Below are 15,763 nucleotides of genomic sequence, written 5' to 3' on the forward strand. Positions count from 1 at the left end.
ACCAGCTCCCACGGCGCAAGGGGAAAAGCAAATAACCCCAAGCTGGTGCTGGGGCTAACGGTGCAATTACCGTTTTCTTTGCAAGGTTTGGAAGATTTATAGCTGTTTGTACCGAAGCAGGGGTGAAAGAGGAAGGTGTCCCGTATCCTCCTCACCAAGGCCTTTTGTACGGCGTGGCGTCTCCGGCCGGAGGATCGTGGCAGCTTGCCATGAAAAATCAGCTTCTATTTCTGTTTCTTTTGTCTGCTGACCTGACCCAAGAAGTCTCTCTGCTGGCAGCATAATACAGAGGGAAAATAATAAAGATCTAAACATAGATGTAGTTGTTTAGTGCAGATTTCTCACTTTTCATTGTGTTTATTAAAATAAGGACAGCAACAGTTAAAATGCCATGTGGTTATTGAGGGCAGAGCCAGGCTGTTTGCGGCTGGAGCTGTTACGGCGGCAGCTGGCGGGGAGAAATGGGAAAACTGGTCAAGAGTGGTGTAAGGGGCCCCAAATCTGACCTCCTGACTTGAAACCGAGCCTTGGTCGGAAGCGTTCTGCACCGTTGCATCTTCCCTATCAGGCTGGTACCTACAGCTGCGGGCTGGGTACGGCTTTTAATTCATCCTTCAGTTGCCTGAGTGGAAAAACCCAAAAACCCCTAAAAAATATTGCACGATTTAGATACGATCATATGAAACTTCGCAGCGACAGTTAGCTAGCACGGTTTGCCTCTGTTCGCAGCAGCCAATGACAAAAACAAGCACCAGAGAAGGTCTGTTGGGTGATTACTTTTTTCCATTGCAGCAGCCGATGGGGTTGTCCTACCATGGTTTTCCTGTGGAACATCAGCGGTGTATCTGCAGAGAGCCCCGCTCGCCTGCGCCGCCGAGCCAGACCTTGACGATACTTTGCTTGCTTCTTTTATTGTCAGCGGGACTGTGTGCGGGAGTGAGATCGTCACCCTTAATCCTCTCTTTCGACACGGTCATCCGTGGGATTTCTGAATACAGCTGTAGCCGGGTTTGCAGTCTTCCTACGTGGAGCTGCCCGTAGCCATATACATTTCAGGCCGCGGACTTTGGAGGTGCAGGCTTCTCGGAGCTTTACCTGGGCACCGCAAAACCCATCTGATAAAAGGAGTATCTTTACGCTGACCCCGAAACCATGCAACAGGTCACCACCAGCTTTTGCTGTGCTGCGTTGGAAGACTGTTAATGCAAGCCAAATTTGCGGGAGGAACAAATTCCCGTGTAAACAAGCTGAATGAGAGAGAGAGGGAGAAAATGTTTAAAAAGTGTATTTAAAAAAAAAAAGTGAACCTATTAAGTGATTTGTTCCTTTAAATAAATGCTTCAGCGTTATGTTTGGTACAGAAATGCAAACAATTGGTGGTGCTAGGTACAACTGGGATTTTCAAGGCAACCCAGAAGAGATGCCAAGCCCAGGTTGCCGCAGAAGAGTAGGAGGGTGTGGGTGCCCGGTTTCTGTAGCACCTTCCCGATCCCTGCGGGTAACCAGGCAGGGGGGCACCTAGGCCAGAGCACCCAGGTGGCCCCAGATTTGGGGGAGCGAGGGGAGATGGACGATGAGCCTCACAACAGGGACCTAAGAACAGCATCTTGCAAAGAACTGCTGGAGGTTTATCGTGCATCTATTACAGCATCAGCCATCTTAGAGCTTATTACGTGCACCGACTTTTGTTAGACACAGTATCTTTGGGTCAATTTGGGAGAGATGCTCACAGCCTTAGCGGAGATAATTTGGGAGAGATGCTCACAGCCTTAGCGGAGATAATTTGGGAGAGATGCTCACAGCCTCAGCGGAGATAAGTTGGTTTCATTGGAGCAATGCTGTTTTAGCAGCAGCTGAGAGCAGGACAGCCCGATGGGTGTCGGGACGGCTTTTGGTTTCCCGTAGGCTCTGATGACCTTGCTGGGCTTTCTGTGGTACGACAGGCAGCTCGATGCCTGGGGGGCACTCACCTTGCTGTTAGGACCATCCCAACTGCTATCATCTCACCTCCTTTCTGGTGTTTTGTCCCCCGAGGTCCATCTCGCCCCAGCGGTGCTACAGCTTTGTGCTCTTCACTTCCAGTTTTTGTGAACCTGTCAGGCAATTATTGATTGTGGAGCCCAGGACAAACCGCACGCATCTGAGACATGATTCAGCACAGAGATAAGGCAATGGCCATACTATTTTATATTGCTGAATTTACCTTAGCTAGTGCAATCTGGATATTCAAAGGCATGTTTTTATCTTCTTCTAGCAGTTTTGCTCCTGCTGCGATTATCACTTTGTCTCTCTCTCCATCTACGCTGCAGCAACCGCTCTGCTGGCAGTTCGGAAAACCATATTCCAAGAGTTAATTAATTTGTACTGGAAAACGTCCCACATGCTACTCTTTTTGTTTATGGACGTAGAAAGCGAATCGCAGAATTAATTAACGTTAATGCCTGTGCGTGTGTGTGTTGTTTTTTTTTTTTTCTCCTTTCTGAACCAGAAAATGACAGATGGAGAGATCTCAGCAGGAAATGTCCACTCCAGCTCGAGCAGCCGGGCGCCAGCATCTGGGACTGCTTGTCGGACAAGGGCGAGGAGGGCTCGCGCTGGCCGAGGGAGACGGCCAGCACCTGCTCCGTCACCAACCTGATCAAAGACCTCAGCCTCAGCGACCCCCACGGCAACCCCTCAGCACCCCCCAGCAAGCGCCAGTGCCGCTCGCTCTCATTTTCGGATGAGATGTCAAGCTGCGGGACCTCGTGGAGACCCTTAGGCTCGAAGGTTTGGACCCCGGTCGAGAAACGGCGGTGTTACAGCGGGGGGAGCGTGCAACGCTACTCCAACGGCTTTGCCACCATGCAGAGGAGCTCGAGCTTCAGCCTGCCCTCGCGGTCCAACCCGCTCTCCTGCGAGCATCCCGCCCTCAGCAGCCGGCTGGGATGCCAGCCGAGGAAATCGACCACCGGCAGGCACGGAGGAGACCGGGTGGACATGCAGAGGTCCCTCTCCTGCTCGCACGACCGCTTCTCCTCCTCGGAGTACTGCCCGCCCTCGGCAAGCAGCACGCCCGCCTCCACGCCGGAGCTGGGGCGACGGGCCGGCGGGCTCTCCCGAAGCCGCTCACAGCCCTGTGTCCTGAACGACAAAAAGGTCGGGGTCAAGCGACGGAGACCGGAGGAGGTTCAGGAGCAACGGCCCTCGCTGGATCTCGCCAAGATGACCCAGGTAAGAGGCGGCGGTGCCATCCCTGCGAGGGCCCTGCAGCTGGGGCTCAGCAGCGAGGTGATGCTGTTCTCTGCTTTGCTAAAAATCCTTTAGCGTCCTCCCGAGGCGGGCCTGCGGCACGCAGAGTGACGCGGGCGTTACGGGGAAGCGCATCCTTCTGTCCGAGCAGAAAACCCGTTCCCCTCCAAATGGATTTCTTTAATAAATTCCCGCATTTCTGTTCTGCGCTGATTTTTGCACGCCGGGTCCACCGTGTCGTTGTTTCCTCCTGGCACAGATTTCAAGCAGGAATATGTTAAACCCCACATTTTTGAGTTCAGGAGAGAGGAGCCCCGGGCCTACCGTGGCGAGGTGAAGGCAGCACCCCGAGGCACCTAGCCCTGGCTCCATGAGGAGCCGAATTCATACCGCTACGGGCTTTACTTGCTCTTCGCCTCTGTAATTTTCCACTCTGGAGATGTTATCATGTTTCATTTTCAGTTGCAAACACAGAGCACAACCTCCCTCTTCAATCTGCCGCGCAAAGCCAGATAACAGATCTGAAGTGCGAGTCGGGGAGGATTTTGCTCCTGGGTCCTCTCCCTGCAAGACCGAGTGACTGGACTTTAGCAAGAGCCAAAGCGGGAGGCTGCATCGAAGGACAGCGCGAGCAGCGTTTCCATTTCGCACTCGTAAAATTTCTTTTTCTGCAGCTTTATGAGTCGACGTTTCCCACATCAATAATTTATAGTCGTAAAGTCAGTGACACCACCGGCTCTGTGCGGGATGGAGATAGCGGTGGGTCTGAAAGACCCCAGGGCTGTGGGAGCAGGGGGTTTGCCCTGGCCACCTCCCAGGGTGGGCTGTCACCTTCTGCCGGCCAGGAAAACTTCCCCCGTGGTTTCGGTTCGATGCGGTCGTCTGCTGTGCGGTGCTGCTGCCCTTCATCCCAGAGGCAACCGTGTCGGGAGCATCTCCCCTGATTTTCTTTGTACAGCCGTGGCCAGCAAAGCCTGCCTGGTGCAAGGCCTCCCCTTGTTGTTCGCAGGGAAACTGCTGGCAGCAATTCATCGGGTGGGATGGAGAAACAGCCGTGGGGTTTCTACCCTTGCCGTTCCCCAGTGGGGTGTCATCTGACGCTGTATGTGCGTTTTCCCCTCTTGCAAAAATGCAGTCTTTTACGGCGTTTCATGCTTGGCAGCGCAGCGGGTGTTTGAAGGAGTGCAGTGGTGTTGGAGGAAGAGATTGGCTTCTCCTCCTCCAGAGGAGCTTAGAGGATAAAAAGGGTGAGGGAATCACATATTTGGCTGATTGCAGGGGAAAAACGCGAGGCATTGCTCTCATCTTTTGATAAACCACACCAGCAACGTTTAATATGCTAAGCTTATTTTATTAGCTAATAAACTGGACAGGCAGTAAAAACAACTTACATATGTTATTATATTTTACTAGCCGCAAGTTGGAATAGCACAATTGCCCCCTCCTAATTCTCTCTGTACAAGCAGCCGCTGGTTCCTTCACTTCTATGTGTGGTGCAGGATGTCCCGCAGGACTGTGCAGGAGTTTCCCGGTAAACCAAAGCCTGCAAAAGACCCAAATTGCCTCAAAACCAGTGGCGGGGAGGGTGAGGCTGGCCCTTCGCTGCCTGCCTTCCTGCCGCTGCCTGGAGCCCGCAGGGACGGAGCCCCACGAGCTGCCACCGCGGGGAGGGGATGAAGCCGACTGTCCCCAAATCGACGTCAGACCCGCGGGCAGCAATGCAAAACGATGGCCGCGTCCCCAAAGCTCGCTCAGAAAGCAGCTTCGCCGCTTCTTCCCAGGCGGCTCCTTGCTTTAAAACCAGCACGTTAAAACCGCCTTGGCCACCGCATGCTGACGACCACAGCTTTCCTCAAGTCTCCGTTAATAACCCACCGGCGTGGGAGGAGGTCACGGATGGGCTTTGGAAATGGGTTGACCAGGCAGCAAGAGCGCGGCGCAGAGCAGCCGGGGAAAAGAAGGGGAAGGAGGAAATTTTTTACGATGAGGGTGGTGAAACACTGGAACAGGTTGCCCAGAGTTGTAAATGCCCCATCCCTAGAAACATTCAAGGTCAGGTTGGACGGGGTGTTGAGCGACCTGATCTAGTTGAAGATGTCCCTGCTCATTGCAGGATGGTTGGACTAGATAACCTTTAAAGGTGCCTTCCAACCCAAACCATTCTATGACGTGGCCCCAAGCGCTGGGGCTGGGAAATGGGCTGCTCCTCTTTCTGCATGCCCAGCAGCAGCCGGAATAATCCTCCTCATCCGCATTTCCTCCTCCGATGGCAGTTTCTGGGGCTGTATTTGGAAATGCAAAGCGTAACTTGCAGTTATATTTTGCGTGGGGGTTTGCATACGTACACAGGCATGTGTGCAAAGGTTGACGAGGAGCCGTGCAAAGGGTGATGTTTGCATATCGTGGGGTTTTGTTGCATCTGGGCAACGTGGCGTGGAAACATGATAGCAGCGCGTGTGGTTGCGTGGGTGCGCAGGTAACAAAATCCCACGCCATACCTGCGCACGCAGAGCTGGTTGTGCACGTGTCAGCGAGCACCTTGGTTCGGTTGCCCACTGGAGTGTCTGCTTGCCGTGACCATTGGCTTGGTCTTGCAAGGCTGAACGCGCCCATTGTATCCCCCCGGACAAGCTGCTCAGCACCTCAGGAGGAGGCAGAGGGGATCATCAAGACCTTGCGGGATGAGACCAAAACATTGAAGGAGTTGCAAAGCCTCAGTATGCTGCACGTGTGCCCCAGCTGCATCTGCTGGAGTGCTCACGGCTGAACAAAGGGAAGAGATCAAAGGGACGGGACTATTTTTATTCGCCTGGCTATTCTGAGAGCCTGCGCAATGGTTACAGTCTCCAAGCGGTGGTTGAGCCATGGTAAGATGAGCATTTCGGAAGCTCTGGAAGGGCAGAGCAGAAGTCATCAGCTCTTCTTTGCTCATCGCTTTGTGCTCGGCCAGCTTGCAGGGGCACCAGAGGAAAGCACGGAGGAGCAGGGAGCGATCTTCCCATGGCCGCAGGTGTGGCAGGCTCTGAGGCTTTGATCCCTCATTAAAAGAATTAATGAGTTTATCTTTGCAAATGCCAATGAAGCCTTTTTTTTTTCTTTTTTTCCAAAGGCTCCTTGCGATTTTCTGCTCTTTAATTGCCGGCCTTTGCAAACGAAGGGCATGGAGGCGGTGTGGCGGGTAGGGCAGACCCCCAAACAGATCCCGCTGGTGGGGATGCCACCCCGGCTCAGCACCGAGCGGATGGGGCATTGTGTCCAGCTGATTTTGCTGCCAGTGCTCCGCTTTGCAGACTTTGAGGAATAAAAGGCTTGCACTGGGGCCTGCAAAGCCTCTTTTTGTAGCTGTTTTGCCAGCCTTGCGAGCCCACGGTTGCTCCTTCCCGGCTCCCTTGGTGCCCATTGGGGGTTTAGCACCGGCTGTAGCTCATCTCGAGCCCTTCCAGGTCCATGCTGAGGTGTGTGCGAGGCTTTGCAGGCACGACACGGCTGTGCGCTTGGCTCGGTCCCTTCTCCAAGGAGCTGAACTGCAGGCTGGGATCGCATCCTTCACCTCTTAACCCACCTCTTTGGGTTGGCCTCGGCCCCAGAGAAACATAGAGTCTAAACAAGAGCATCCCCGACGGCTGAGTCCCCACATTGGCTCCTGCGTTGGATGGCTCTCCATCCCACGTCCTGATGGTGGGGACCCTGTCAGGGACGGGGGTGCCCCCAGCACGGGTGGAGGACGCGGCTAAAGGATCTAACAAATCTCAGCATCTGGCTGTCGGACTTCTGCGTTGGGCTTGTGTATTAGGGGCTGATACATGGGTAAAGAAGAACCGACACAAACCCGCCTAAGACCCAGCTTCAGGAGGATGAAGGCGCAGCGAGGCCCGGCAGGTTACCCTCCTCGAGCATCCTTGGGGAGCACAGAAGGCTTGGATCCTGCCTGGAAACTGCTCTGGACCACCGGGAGCTGGGCCACCGGCTCCCACAGACCATGCACTCAGAAGGGGGTCTTGCTTTCTGTCCCTGCAAGGGCTAGACCCTCCCCTCAGCAGCCTTGGGGTGTCATCTCTTCCCCAAATCCTTAACCATTTGCAAGCCATTCTTAAATCCTGCTTGCCGGGTTAATCCAAAGTGAGCTTCAAAATTTTCAGCTGTCAGTGGAAACACGGAAGAGAAGCAGTAAATGGAAACGGGCTGAGAAGCGGGGACAGCACAAAGAAATGCTTGGGGTTACGAAATAGCAAGGATGCTAAAAGCAGCAGTGTGTCACCGGAGCAGATGGTTTTGGTAATCGAATTTTGGGAGAAGGGCTGCGGGCTGTGTGGCAGTAGCTGTTCAGCAGGAGAGAGATGCAGACCCTCCTCTCCATGCAGCACTCTGGGTGCTGCTTGGGGTCTCTGCAGGAGGTCACTGCCTCCGGGAAGGGTGCCTGCAGGTGCTTTTTGTGCTGATGTAGAAGGCTCGCGCGATGGATAGGGAAGGAGGAGAGCGTCCAGGCTCTGGTTTCCACCTTTCACAAGGAAAAGGTCTGATGGGTGGCGCAGTGCCATGGCAGCGGGTGAGGAGCCGCACATGGTGCAGTTCTCGACTCCTTCCTTGGTCCCTCCCCAGCCTTGCATCCCGGCCCCGTGCAGGACAGGGAACACGATGAGGAGACAGTGGGACCTTGAGGCTTGAAGCAGAGCTCATGGCTGGGCTGGATCAGCGTTTTCTAGCATCTCTGTCCTTCAGCTGCTCCCTCAAGGCTCCGGTGAGGCTGTTGGAGGACATGGACAGACACCTTCACCCAGAGACGTGAGACACACACATGTGTTTCCCTTGCGGTAGATGTGCTTGAAATTGCTGGCTTACAACTGCAGAATTAACTTATTTAATTATCTCAGCGGGCCCAACTGAGCGCTTCAGCAGTTAGGCTAAGCCTATCCAATAAGCTTTACAAAACCCAACTGTATCAGATGGCAAATCTGACCAAAATATTTCGCCAGGTGGGATCCTTGGGGCAGCCGCGAGCTGCTGGTCCTGCCCACAGCGTGCTGAAGCCTGGCAGCGGCACCGGCGCTCCCGGCACAGCACCGATCTTTCTTGCCCTCCGAGGATGCTGTGGGGCGAAGCCAGCTTCTCCATTGCATCAGACCAAGGGGGAAAGTTTGTCGACTGGAAAACAATGGGCTTGGCTGGGGAGTCAATGGGAGCTTCCCTTTCCCTCCGGTGGATGCTGAGCCCAGGCACACATTTATAATTTGGATTGCCATGGCTTTGGCATGGGCAGGTGACCCAAGGATGACAAAAATCTAATCACTTGTACATCCGAAAGTAGCTCACTCCATGTTCCTGGAAGACCTTCAGCTTGAGGAATAGTTGTGGGCTGCTGTCCCCCACATCAAAAAATCCCCCAGAGCGAGAAAGCAACGCCTGAGCACCCTGGGTTACTCAGCTGTCCTCAAGCATGAGTTTAGACAAAAATAGTTGTTGGGGTGGTTCATCCTCTGTAAGAACCGATACCATAAAGAAAGGGTCCCGAAGCCCCGTGCTGCGAGGCACGAGCACTGCAGGAACAGGCAGGGATTGCCTGGGTGCACCATCTCCCCCAGTGCCGGTGGCAGCGAGAGCGATGGGCACCCCCTCTCCCATCCCCTCCTCGCCTGCTGGTCCAGGCTGCCGAATGCCCGGCGGTTGCCAGCACAACCAACCAACGCCACCGTCACCAAGGAACTCCGCAACTGGGATCCAGCCCAGGGTGCATCCTGTGGAGCATCCCCCATTTCCAGGAAGGAAACCTAGCCAGGTTTGGGTACCCACGGCAGCAGATGGGTCCCCAAGGCAGGGATGCGCTGCTGGGTTTGGGGCAGCAGGGCTGTAGCAGAGTGGGAAGAAAGCAGAGCCGGGAGCCGTGCAAGGGCCAGGGTTTTCGTAGCTATTCAGTTATGAAAAGCAGAGCTGGCAGGCTGCTCTCTGCGTGGGAGGACTGGCACAGAGGGACGAGCAGGATTAGGCAAGTTACGGTGAGCATTCTTGCTTTTGGTGGGGCGGGCTTTCGGGGCGTGGGGCACGGTCAGAGCCCTCCCCAGGATGGGAACGCCATGAAAACCAACTAATTCCTCATGGGCAGTAGAAGACGGGGGATAAGCGTGCTCAAGAAAACCCTGCAGGTTTGGGTATTCGCCCAGGCTGCTTTTAATGCCTCTCTAGGAACGAGACTGGAAAGTTAGGTGATTTCAGATGAAGAGCTGAAATAATGGCGAGGTGTCCACGTGGCTGCACGTGTCCTCTAGTCTGGCTTTATACGGGGTAACAATGGCTTTTTGTGCAATGGCCTTTGTGATTCAAAGCAAAGGAAAGCCAAAGGGATCAGACTGGGCTTTCCAGTAGACCTCAAAGCATTCACTTTACAGATGGGGAAACTGAGGCACAGGGGCATGCCGTGAGTCCCTGGGAGCTAACAGCAGAGCTGGGGACCCAGCCCGGGGTGCCGGGTGCCGGATCAGCATCCGGCTCTGGCAGTGGATCGGTTAATCTTTTGCTTTTGCTGGTAACCACATGTGTTTGTAGGCCTGAAACCTGGTACCGTAATCAAAATAAAAATAATTTGACCTGAAAGACATGTTTTCTTCATACCAGGAGGGATATTTAGGCCAGGCAGGCGGGGAGGGAGCCACTCCTGGAAGCAATTACATGGCCACATAACTGGGCTAATTAAGAAAGAGACCTAGATGTTAAAAGTTCTGCTGGGAGGGAAAATACTTGGGAAAACATTGCCTTTAGTTCCTCAAAATGCTGGTTTCATCTCTTCTCTCTGCCTTTCCCATAGCTCAGAGAGGGGAGGTGAGCCCATATCACTCTCCTTCCTATTTACTCATACGGCACCAAACCAGAGAGGCTTCAACTTTGGGCAGAAACCAAACCATGAACACGGTTGTCATTGGAATAGCAACAATTTTTAAAAGCCACAGCACCACGAAAATCCTTCTGCTCTTTTTAAATGCACGCCAGCGCTCCGCTTTGTGCCCCTTCACCTTCGAACTGGGCATAAACCCAGTGGGTCGTACTCAAGTGAGTGGGTGACGATGATGTGTCATTTAATTATCCCCAGTGTCCGGAGGCAGGTGAGATGCGAAGAGGCCGGTTTCTATTCTTTGCCCCAAGCAAGGAGGGTTTGGGTACCAGGGGAGCTGCCTGGCGTCTCTGACCACCCTTGTGCCCCTTAAAACAAAGACATCAACCATCCTCTCCATTTCGGCGCAGGGTTTGGGTTTGCTTTCCAAATTCAGCTTTTTTTTCCCCTTTCCACACAGAGCACAAGCCCAAGGAGAACATCCAACCTCTGAAATCCCAGCAGTTGTTCTAACAGCATGTTAATTAATCTCGTGGCAATGTGGTCTCCTTCCTAGGCGCAGTGCTCTCGGTCTCGCAGCTCCAGGGACCGTGTCCATACCAGCAGGATGTGATCTGAAATGGTCAGGATCAGATTTTTCCATGGATTGGGAGGTTCCTCAAAGAGCTGTTTGGTTTTTTTTCTGATGTGGGTGCGCCTAAAAAATATGGGAGACGAGCAATGTTGCAAGGGTGACAGGAGGCGGCTTGGACCCCAGCTGTCCTCCTGGCTGGGCTGATTTCGGCAGGAACGGGTGGTTTCACCCTTCGCAAGGCACTAGAAGAAGCTGGCTGGGTGTATTAGGTGAGAAACATGGATTTTCTAAAAAAAACCAGAGTCTGCCAGAGATGCTGTGTGGTGGAGACACCTGCTTGGTTTTCCTCTCCCATGGTCTGGTGCAATTCTTCTCCAAAGGGCCCCTTGCTGTGTGGTGACCTGGGGACTTGCCACCTCCCACCTCCACATCCGCCGCTTTCCGACATCTCTGTGTCAACATTTCCTGCAGGATTTGGGGTGTTGTGTGCCGAAACGCCTCGCGGCGGTATGAACGCTGGGTTCGGTGGCTTGTCTGAGTCATCTACGGGAAGCCGAGCCATGGGCCAACCCTGTGATGTTGGCGCGTGTGTGCTGGCTGAGCAGATCGGTTTCCTTCACACAGGCTCTGGGGAGCTGCAAAGGAGACATAACATGTCTGCCACACCGACGAGGGCCGCCCCGAGTGAGAATTGGAAATCATCCCCGGCAATGGCAAAACGAGCCCTCGCTATCTCTTGCCCATTCTGTTTCCTGCCTTGTAAAGTTTTGATATGGTTGTTACCGAGAGATTTTAATTTGTGTTAACACATTTCCAAACACAGCTATCCTTTTTACAGATGTTTTAAGTGAATCATTTTTATATATATATAAATTTTATATATATATATATATATATATATATATATTTGTTCAACCCCAGCCATGTTCCCTGCAGCATGCAACCCCAGGCAGGGGTAGCCCTGGCTGGAAATGGAGGATGGTCTTCTAGTGTTTGGAAATACAACTTGCCGTGTAGAGAAAGGCACAAACATCTTTGTGGCATGTAAGCCATAGCACCGCTGGCAATAATTGTCAGACGTGATGAGAGATATTGGCTCCTGCCAGTTGGAAGCGCCCTGCTAGGATCTGTGCACTGGTAAGAAATGAAGACTTGGGGGTGGCACCTGTGCCCCGTTTCTGATGGCTCCACAAGGTTTTGGCTTCTCTGTGAGCCTTCAAAGCATTTGCAGTTTGAAGAGCTGCATCTAGCATAACAAATACTGTACTATTGATGTCTTCTCCTCCTGAGTTTTCTGTAACATGCATTTACTTTGCTGCAAGAGTTGTACCCGTGAACACTGAGGAGTCCCAGACAGCTGGCAAACTACTTCTCCTCCTCCGTGAAGCTCCTTAGTAGAATCATAGAATCATTTAGGTTGGAAAAGACCTTTAAGACCATCAAGTCCAACCGTTAACCTAACAGTGCCAAGTCCACTACTAAACCATGTCCCTAAGCACCACATCTACATGTCTTTTATTATATAGTATGGCATATAGTATATCAGACAGAGAGTAGTAGCTGTAGAACAAATAAGGCAACTAAAATACAACATGCCCTTGCATCTCCCTGGGGTTATGGAGAGCTTCCTGGGGTTATGAATTCACCATAAATAGCTATCTGTCCTGCGGGTGGGCTGTGAAGGATGGATGAGAGGGTACTGGCAGCAGTGGACACCAGCTTAGAAGGTGGTGAGGATGGAGCACTGGATGTGCTTGATAAGGAAGAGTTACAAGAAAAGACTTCGTGCCTGACAGACGCCTGTTACGGGAAGGGTGCTGAGATGTTGGAGCCGGGTACAACGGGACTATTCACGTTGCTCGCTGGCTGCCGTAGACAGACAGCGCCATTCATGGGGTGACTTCACTGTCCTCTGAGGAGCACGTGCCTTCGCAGGATGGAGTCATCTGCACCAGGAATCACAAGAGCATCCTCCTGAAATGCAGATGTGTGGTTCTTATGTTTTGCAGGATTAAAACCAGCTTCAGCCTGGGCTGGAGATCCAGAGGAGTGGGGTGTGTAATGCTCTTGATGATTGGGAGCCAGGCTGTCCCCTGCTTTGTTATCCCCTCCAAACTAAGGAATAATGGCAGTTTACATGAGGATCCATGCACGAAGGAGCCCGTACGCTCCCAAAGCTGAAGTAAACAGCCCACCAGCTTGGAAATGTTTCAGGCTGGTCTTGACTCTGAGTGGGGAGAAGTTTTAAACTGCAGGATGGGAGAAGTGACTTCTCTCCAATCACCCAACTCTTTCCTCAAGGGGTAAAATTCTCTAAATTTCCACGTGAGAAGATTTTCTGTTTAAATTATGGCAGCTTTCAGGCTTGCTGGTGCAGGCAGGAGGTGCGGCACTGATCTCGGTCAGCATCAGCACCCACTCGAGCCGGTGGCAAATATTGCCAAAAGGTAGTGACAGGCGAAAAACTGGAGGTTTTAAATTCCAGACATATCCCAGGAAATAGTTTGCTATTGATGTAACTTCTGAGACAGATTCCAGCTTCCAAGCCCCAGTGTTTTTTAAATAAACACGAATGAGAGCCTGCAAAGGTCAATTTGTGGCTTGGTGGGAAAAAGCCTTCGGTTCAGGATCAAAAGAAAATGACTCAGTTCGGAGGGCGCAGAGGACCTCGGAGGCTGGCTGGTTTTAACTTTGGTCAGACTATTACATATGCCGCCATCGTTATTCATTGCCCCGGTATTTTTTTTATGTAAAAACACAAGTAGTTGAAAAAAATTCAAGTCAATATTGGAAATCAGGTTCATAATGGTGTTTACTCCTGGCATGAACTGTTAATGGGTTTTTTTTCCCTCCCTGTTCCTTCGACAAACAATTCTCCGTATTCGTTGAAGTATAGCAGACCTCGTCTTGGCTGGTGTCCCCAAGGCAGGGTAGAGCAAGTGGCACTCGTTGAGGTTGCCCAGTGGTGCAAGCCCATGTTACTGGTGTCCTCCTGCCTGCGACGCCAGGGAGGATGCTCGTATGCTGCGAGGAGCTTCACCCCTAAGATATTTCTGTTGCTTTCAGAGACGTTTTGCATCAGTTTTTCCCTATGCTGCGCTAAAAATAAAAGCTTTTGTTGGGCATCATAGATTGGCCTGGTCTAAGAGTTTTATCAGGTCCAAGTGCATATACTTTTAATGTACAGAGGGCAATATGTTAAGAGGAATGGATGCTTTTGAAGTTATGGCATTGGACTGGACCTCATATGCATCGGCCCCATTCCTGCCTCCTCTGCAGATGTCCTTCAAGCAGAGTTTTCCTGCCTCAGTTTCCCAAATGGAAAAAGGAAGGCAATGCATTTTTTTCACCTACCCTTGTCTGTAAGCTCCTGAGGCCGTACTGGCTCAGGCGGGACGTAATTTGGGTGCTCCCCACAGCAATAAAACCTTGCTCTTAGGTACTGGGACATATCGCTGCCAGAAGTAGCATGCAAAAAAGATCCGTCTCCCTATAAAAGGCTGATTTGTTGGTGCAGCTCTGGAGTGACCATTTCAGGCAAGGTACTTTGGTATAGCTTGTAGGAGGTGATTTATTGTAGCAGGCTCTATTTTAGTTACCCGACAGAGCTTTTAATAGCAATAACGTGTAATGCAATGACATCCATTGTTTTGATTTTACAGTCGAAATGGTCCCATCTGCCCCAGTTATAAATTTGTGACTCACCAAACACAATGGGCTGAAAATAAATTTAGCCGTGGAAGCAGAAACGGGCCGTGCCCAGGGACGTGGGCGTTTCTGCCATGAAATCACTTTTCCAGCATGGGCCGGGACTTGTGCGCGTGGACGGGCTCCTCCAGCAGCATCCCTTGCTCGGGCGAGGGGGGTCCGAGTGCCGAAGGGCCCCGTGGTACCCGGGGACCGTGCCCTGCCAGCCCCTGCTCCCAGCTCCGTCCCCTGCTCCTGGCTCCATCCCCCCGCGGGGTCCGGGGATGCAGGGTCGGGTGTTGCACCCTTGTTCGCACTCACATGGGAGGACGGGGCTGGAAACACAAACAAAGCTTGGCAGTGTCTGTCCCAACCACACACAAAATCCGATTGTATCCCCAAGACATGCATCTGATTCACCGCGTGCTGTTTAACCCTCTGGTGCCTGGGCTCGTACGCTACGTGGACCTGAAGAACAGCTTTTATAAAGCACAGAGATTCATCCTCGAATGAATGGTCGTGCTCGAAAGTGGCGGCCAAAGGTGGTTGTTCCCACTTTTTTTAAAAAAAACACCCAAACCCCAGCACTCCAGGAGATTTCCAGGCTTGCTGCTCCCTCCCACGGTGCAGGTGGATGCAGCGACGGCAGGATTTGCAGATGGTGGTCGGGTTTTTCCTCCCCTCGAAGGCGCTTCATCGATCACGTCTTCTGCCAGGGGATTTGGGAGGCATTTGAAGGATGGAGCAGGGTGCAGATTTTGGATCTGCGGCTAAGCCCAGCACAGCGGTGGGAACAGCTCCTTTGAGCACCAGGCAACGTGGCCGTGGCCTCCCAGGCAGCCGGTGTTTTTGTAGAAAACATTTTTTCAACACAAAATTTTAGTAGTGATGGTCAGAAGTTACTTGGGAGTCTCTTGCCTTGCAAAACTCTCCCAAAGCATTTCAGAAAGCAGCACTAAATAAACCAGGAGGGCAGTTCAGTTTTCTTTTCAAGAGAAAGATGCTCAGGGTTAGCCTGAAATGGAGACTGCGTCAGAAAAGTGATGTGTGCTTCAAGTCTGCATTTAATTTGCGGGAGGCCACGGTGCTGGGTGCGATGGTGGGTGCAGGTGCCCTAGGAGCAGTTACAGGTACACAACTCCAGATTACCCACTCCCCTCGCATTTTTAATCCAACCCAACTTTAATTTGATGCCTGGGGGAAAGCAGGCTACCATTACCACCTTAAAGTAGTCACTGTGTGCTAAGCCTGCTCTGTGTGTGTTGCGGGAGGCAAGATGCTGGCACAGGGAGCTATTTGGGATTAGGTGCACCTTTGCACCTCCTGCCTCGCATTTGATGTCCCAGGTTTACACACTGCAGTGCCGCCTTTCCGTAAATTCTGTGTTTATGGTCATCCACGATATCATTTTATCCCTTTACTTGCTGGTAGTTTCTTTAATGGTGCTGCTG

The 15,763-nt window shown here is 52.3% G+C and overlaps 1 protein-coding gene across 1 annotated transcript in view; it reads left to right on the plus strand.

The window, feature by feature from the left end:
• FAM53B (family with sequence similarity 53 member B) overlaps positions 1-15,763 on the plus strand; it is a 52,605-nt gene that overhangs the window by 28,803 nt on the left and 8,039 nt on the right. The window contains exon 4 of the mRNA XM_050898738.1: positions 2,489-3,213. Within this exon, the coding sequence (XP_050754695.1) occupies positions 2,489-3,213 (725 nt within the window). The remainder of the gene's footprint in view (positions 1-2,488; positions 3,214-15,763) is intronic.

Source organism: Gymnogyps californianus, chromosome 6 (assembly GCF_018139145.2).
Source record: "Gymnogyps californianus isolate 813 chromosome 6, ASM1813914v2, whole genome shotgun sequence".
NCBI classification, from domain to species: Eukaryota; Metazoa; Chordata; class Aves; order Accipitriformes; family Cathartidae; genus Gymnogyps; species Gymnogyps californianus.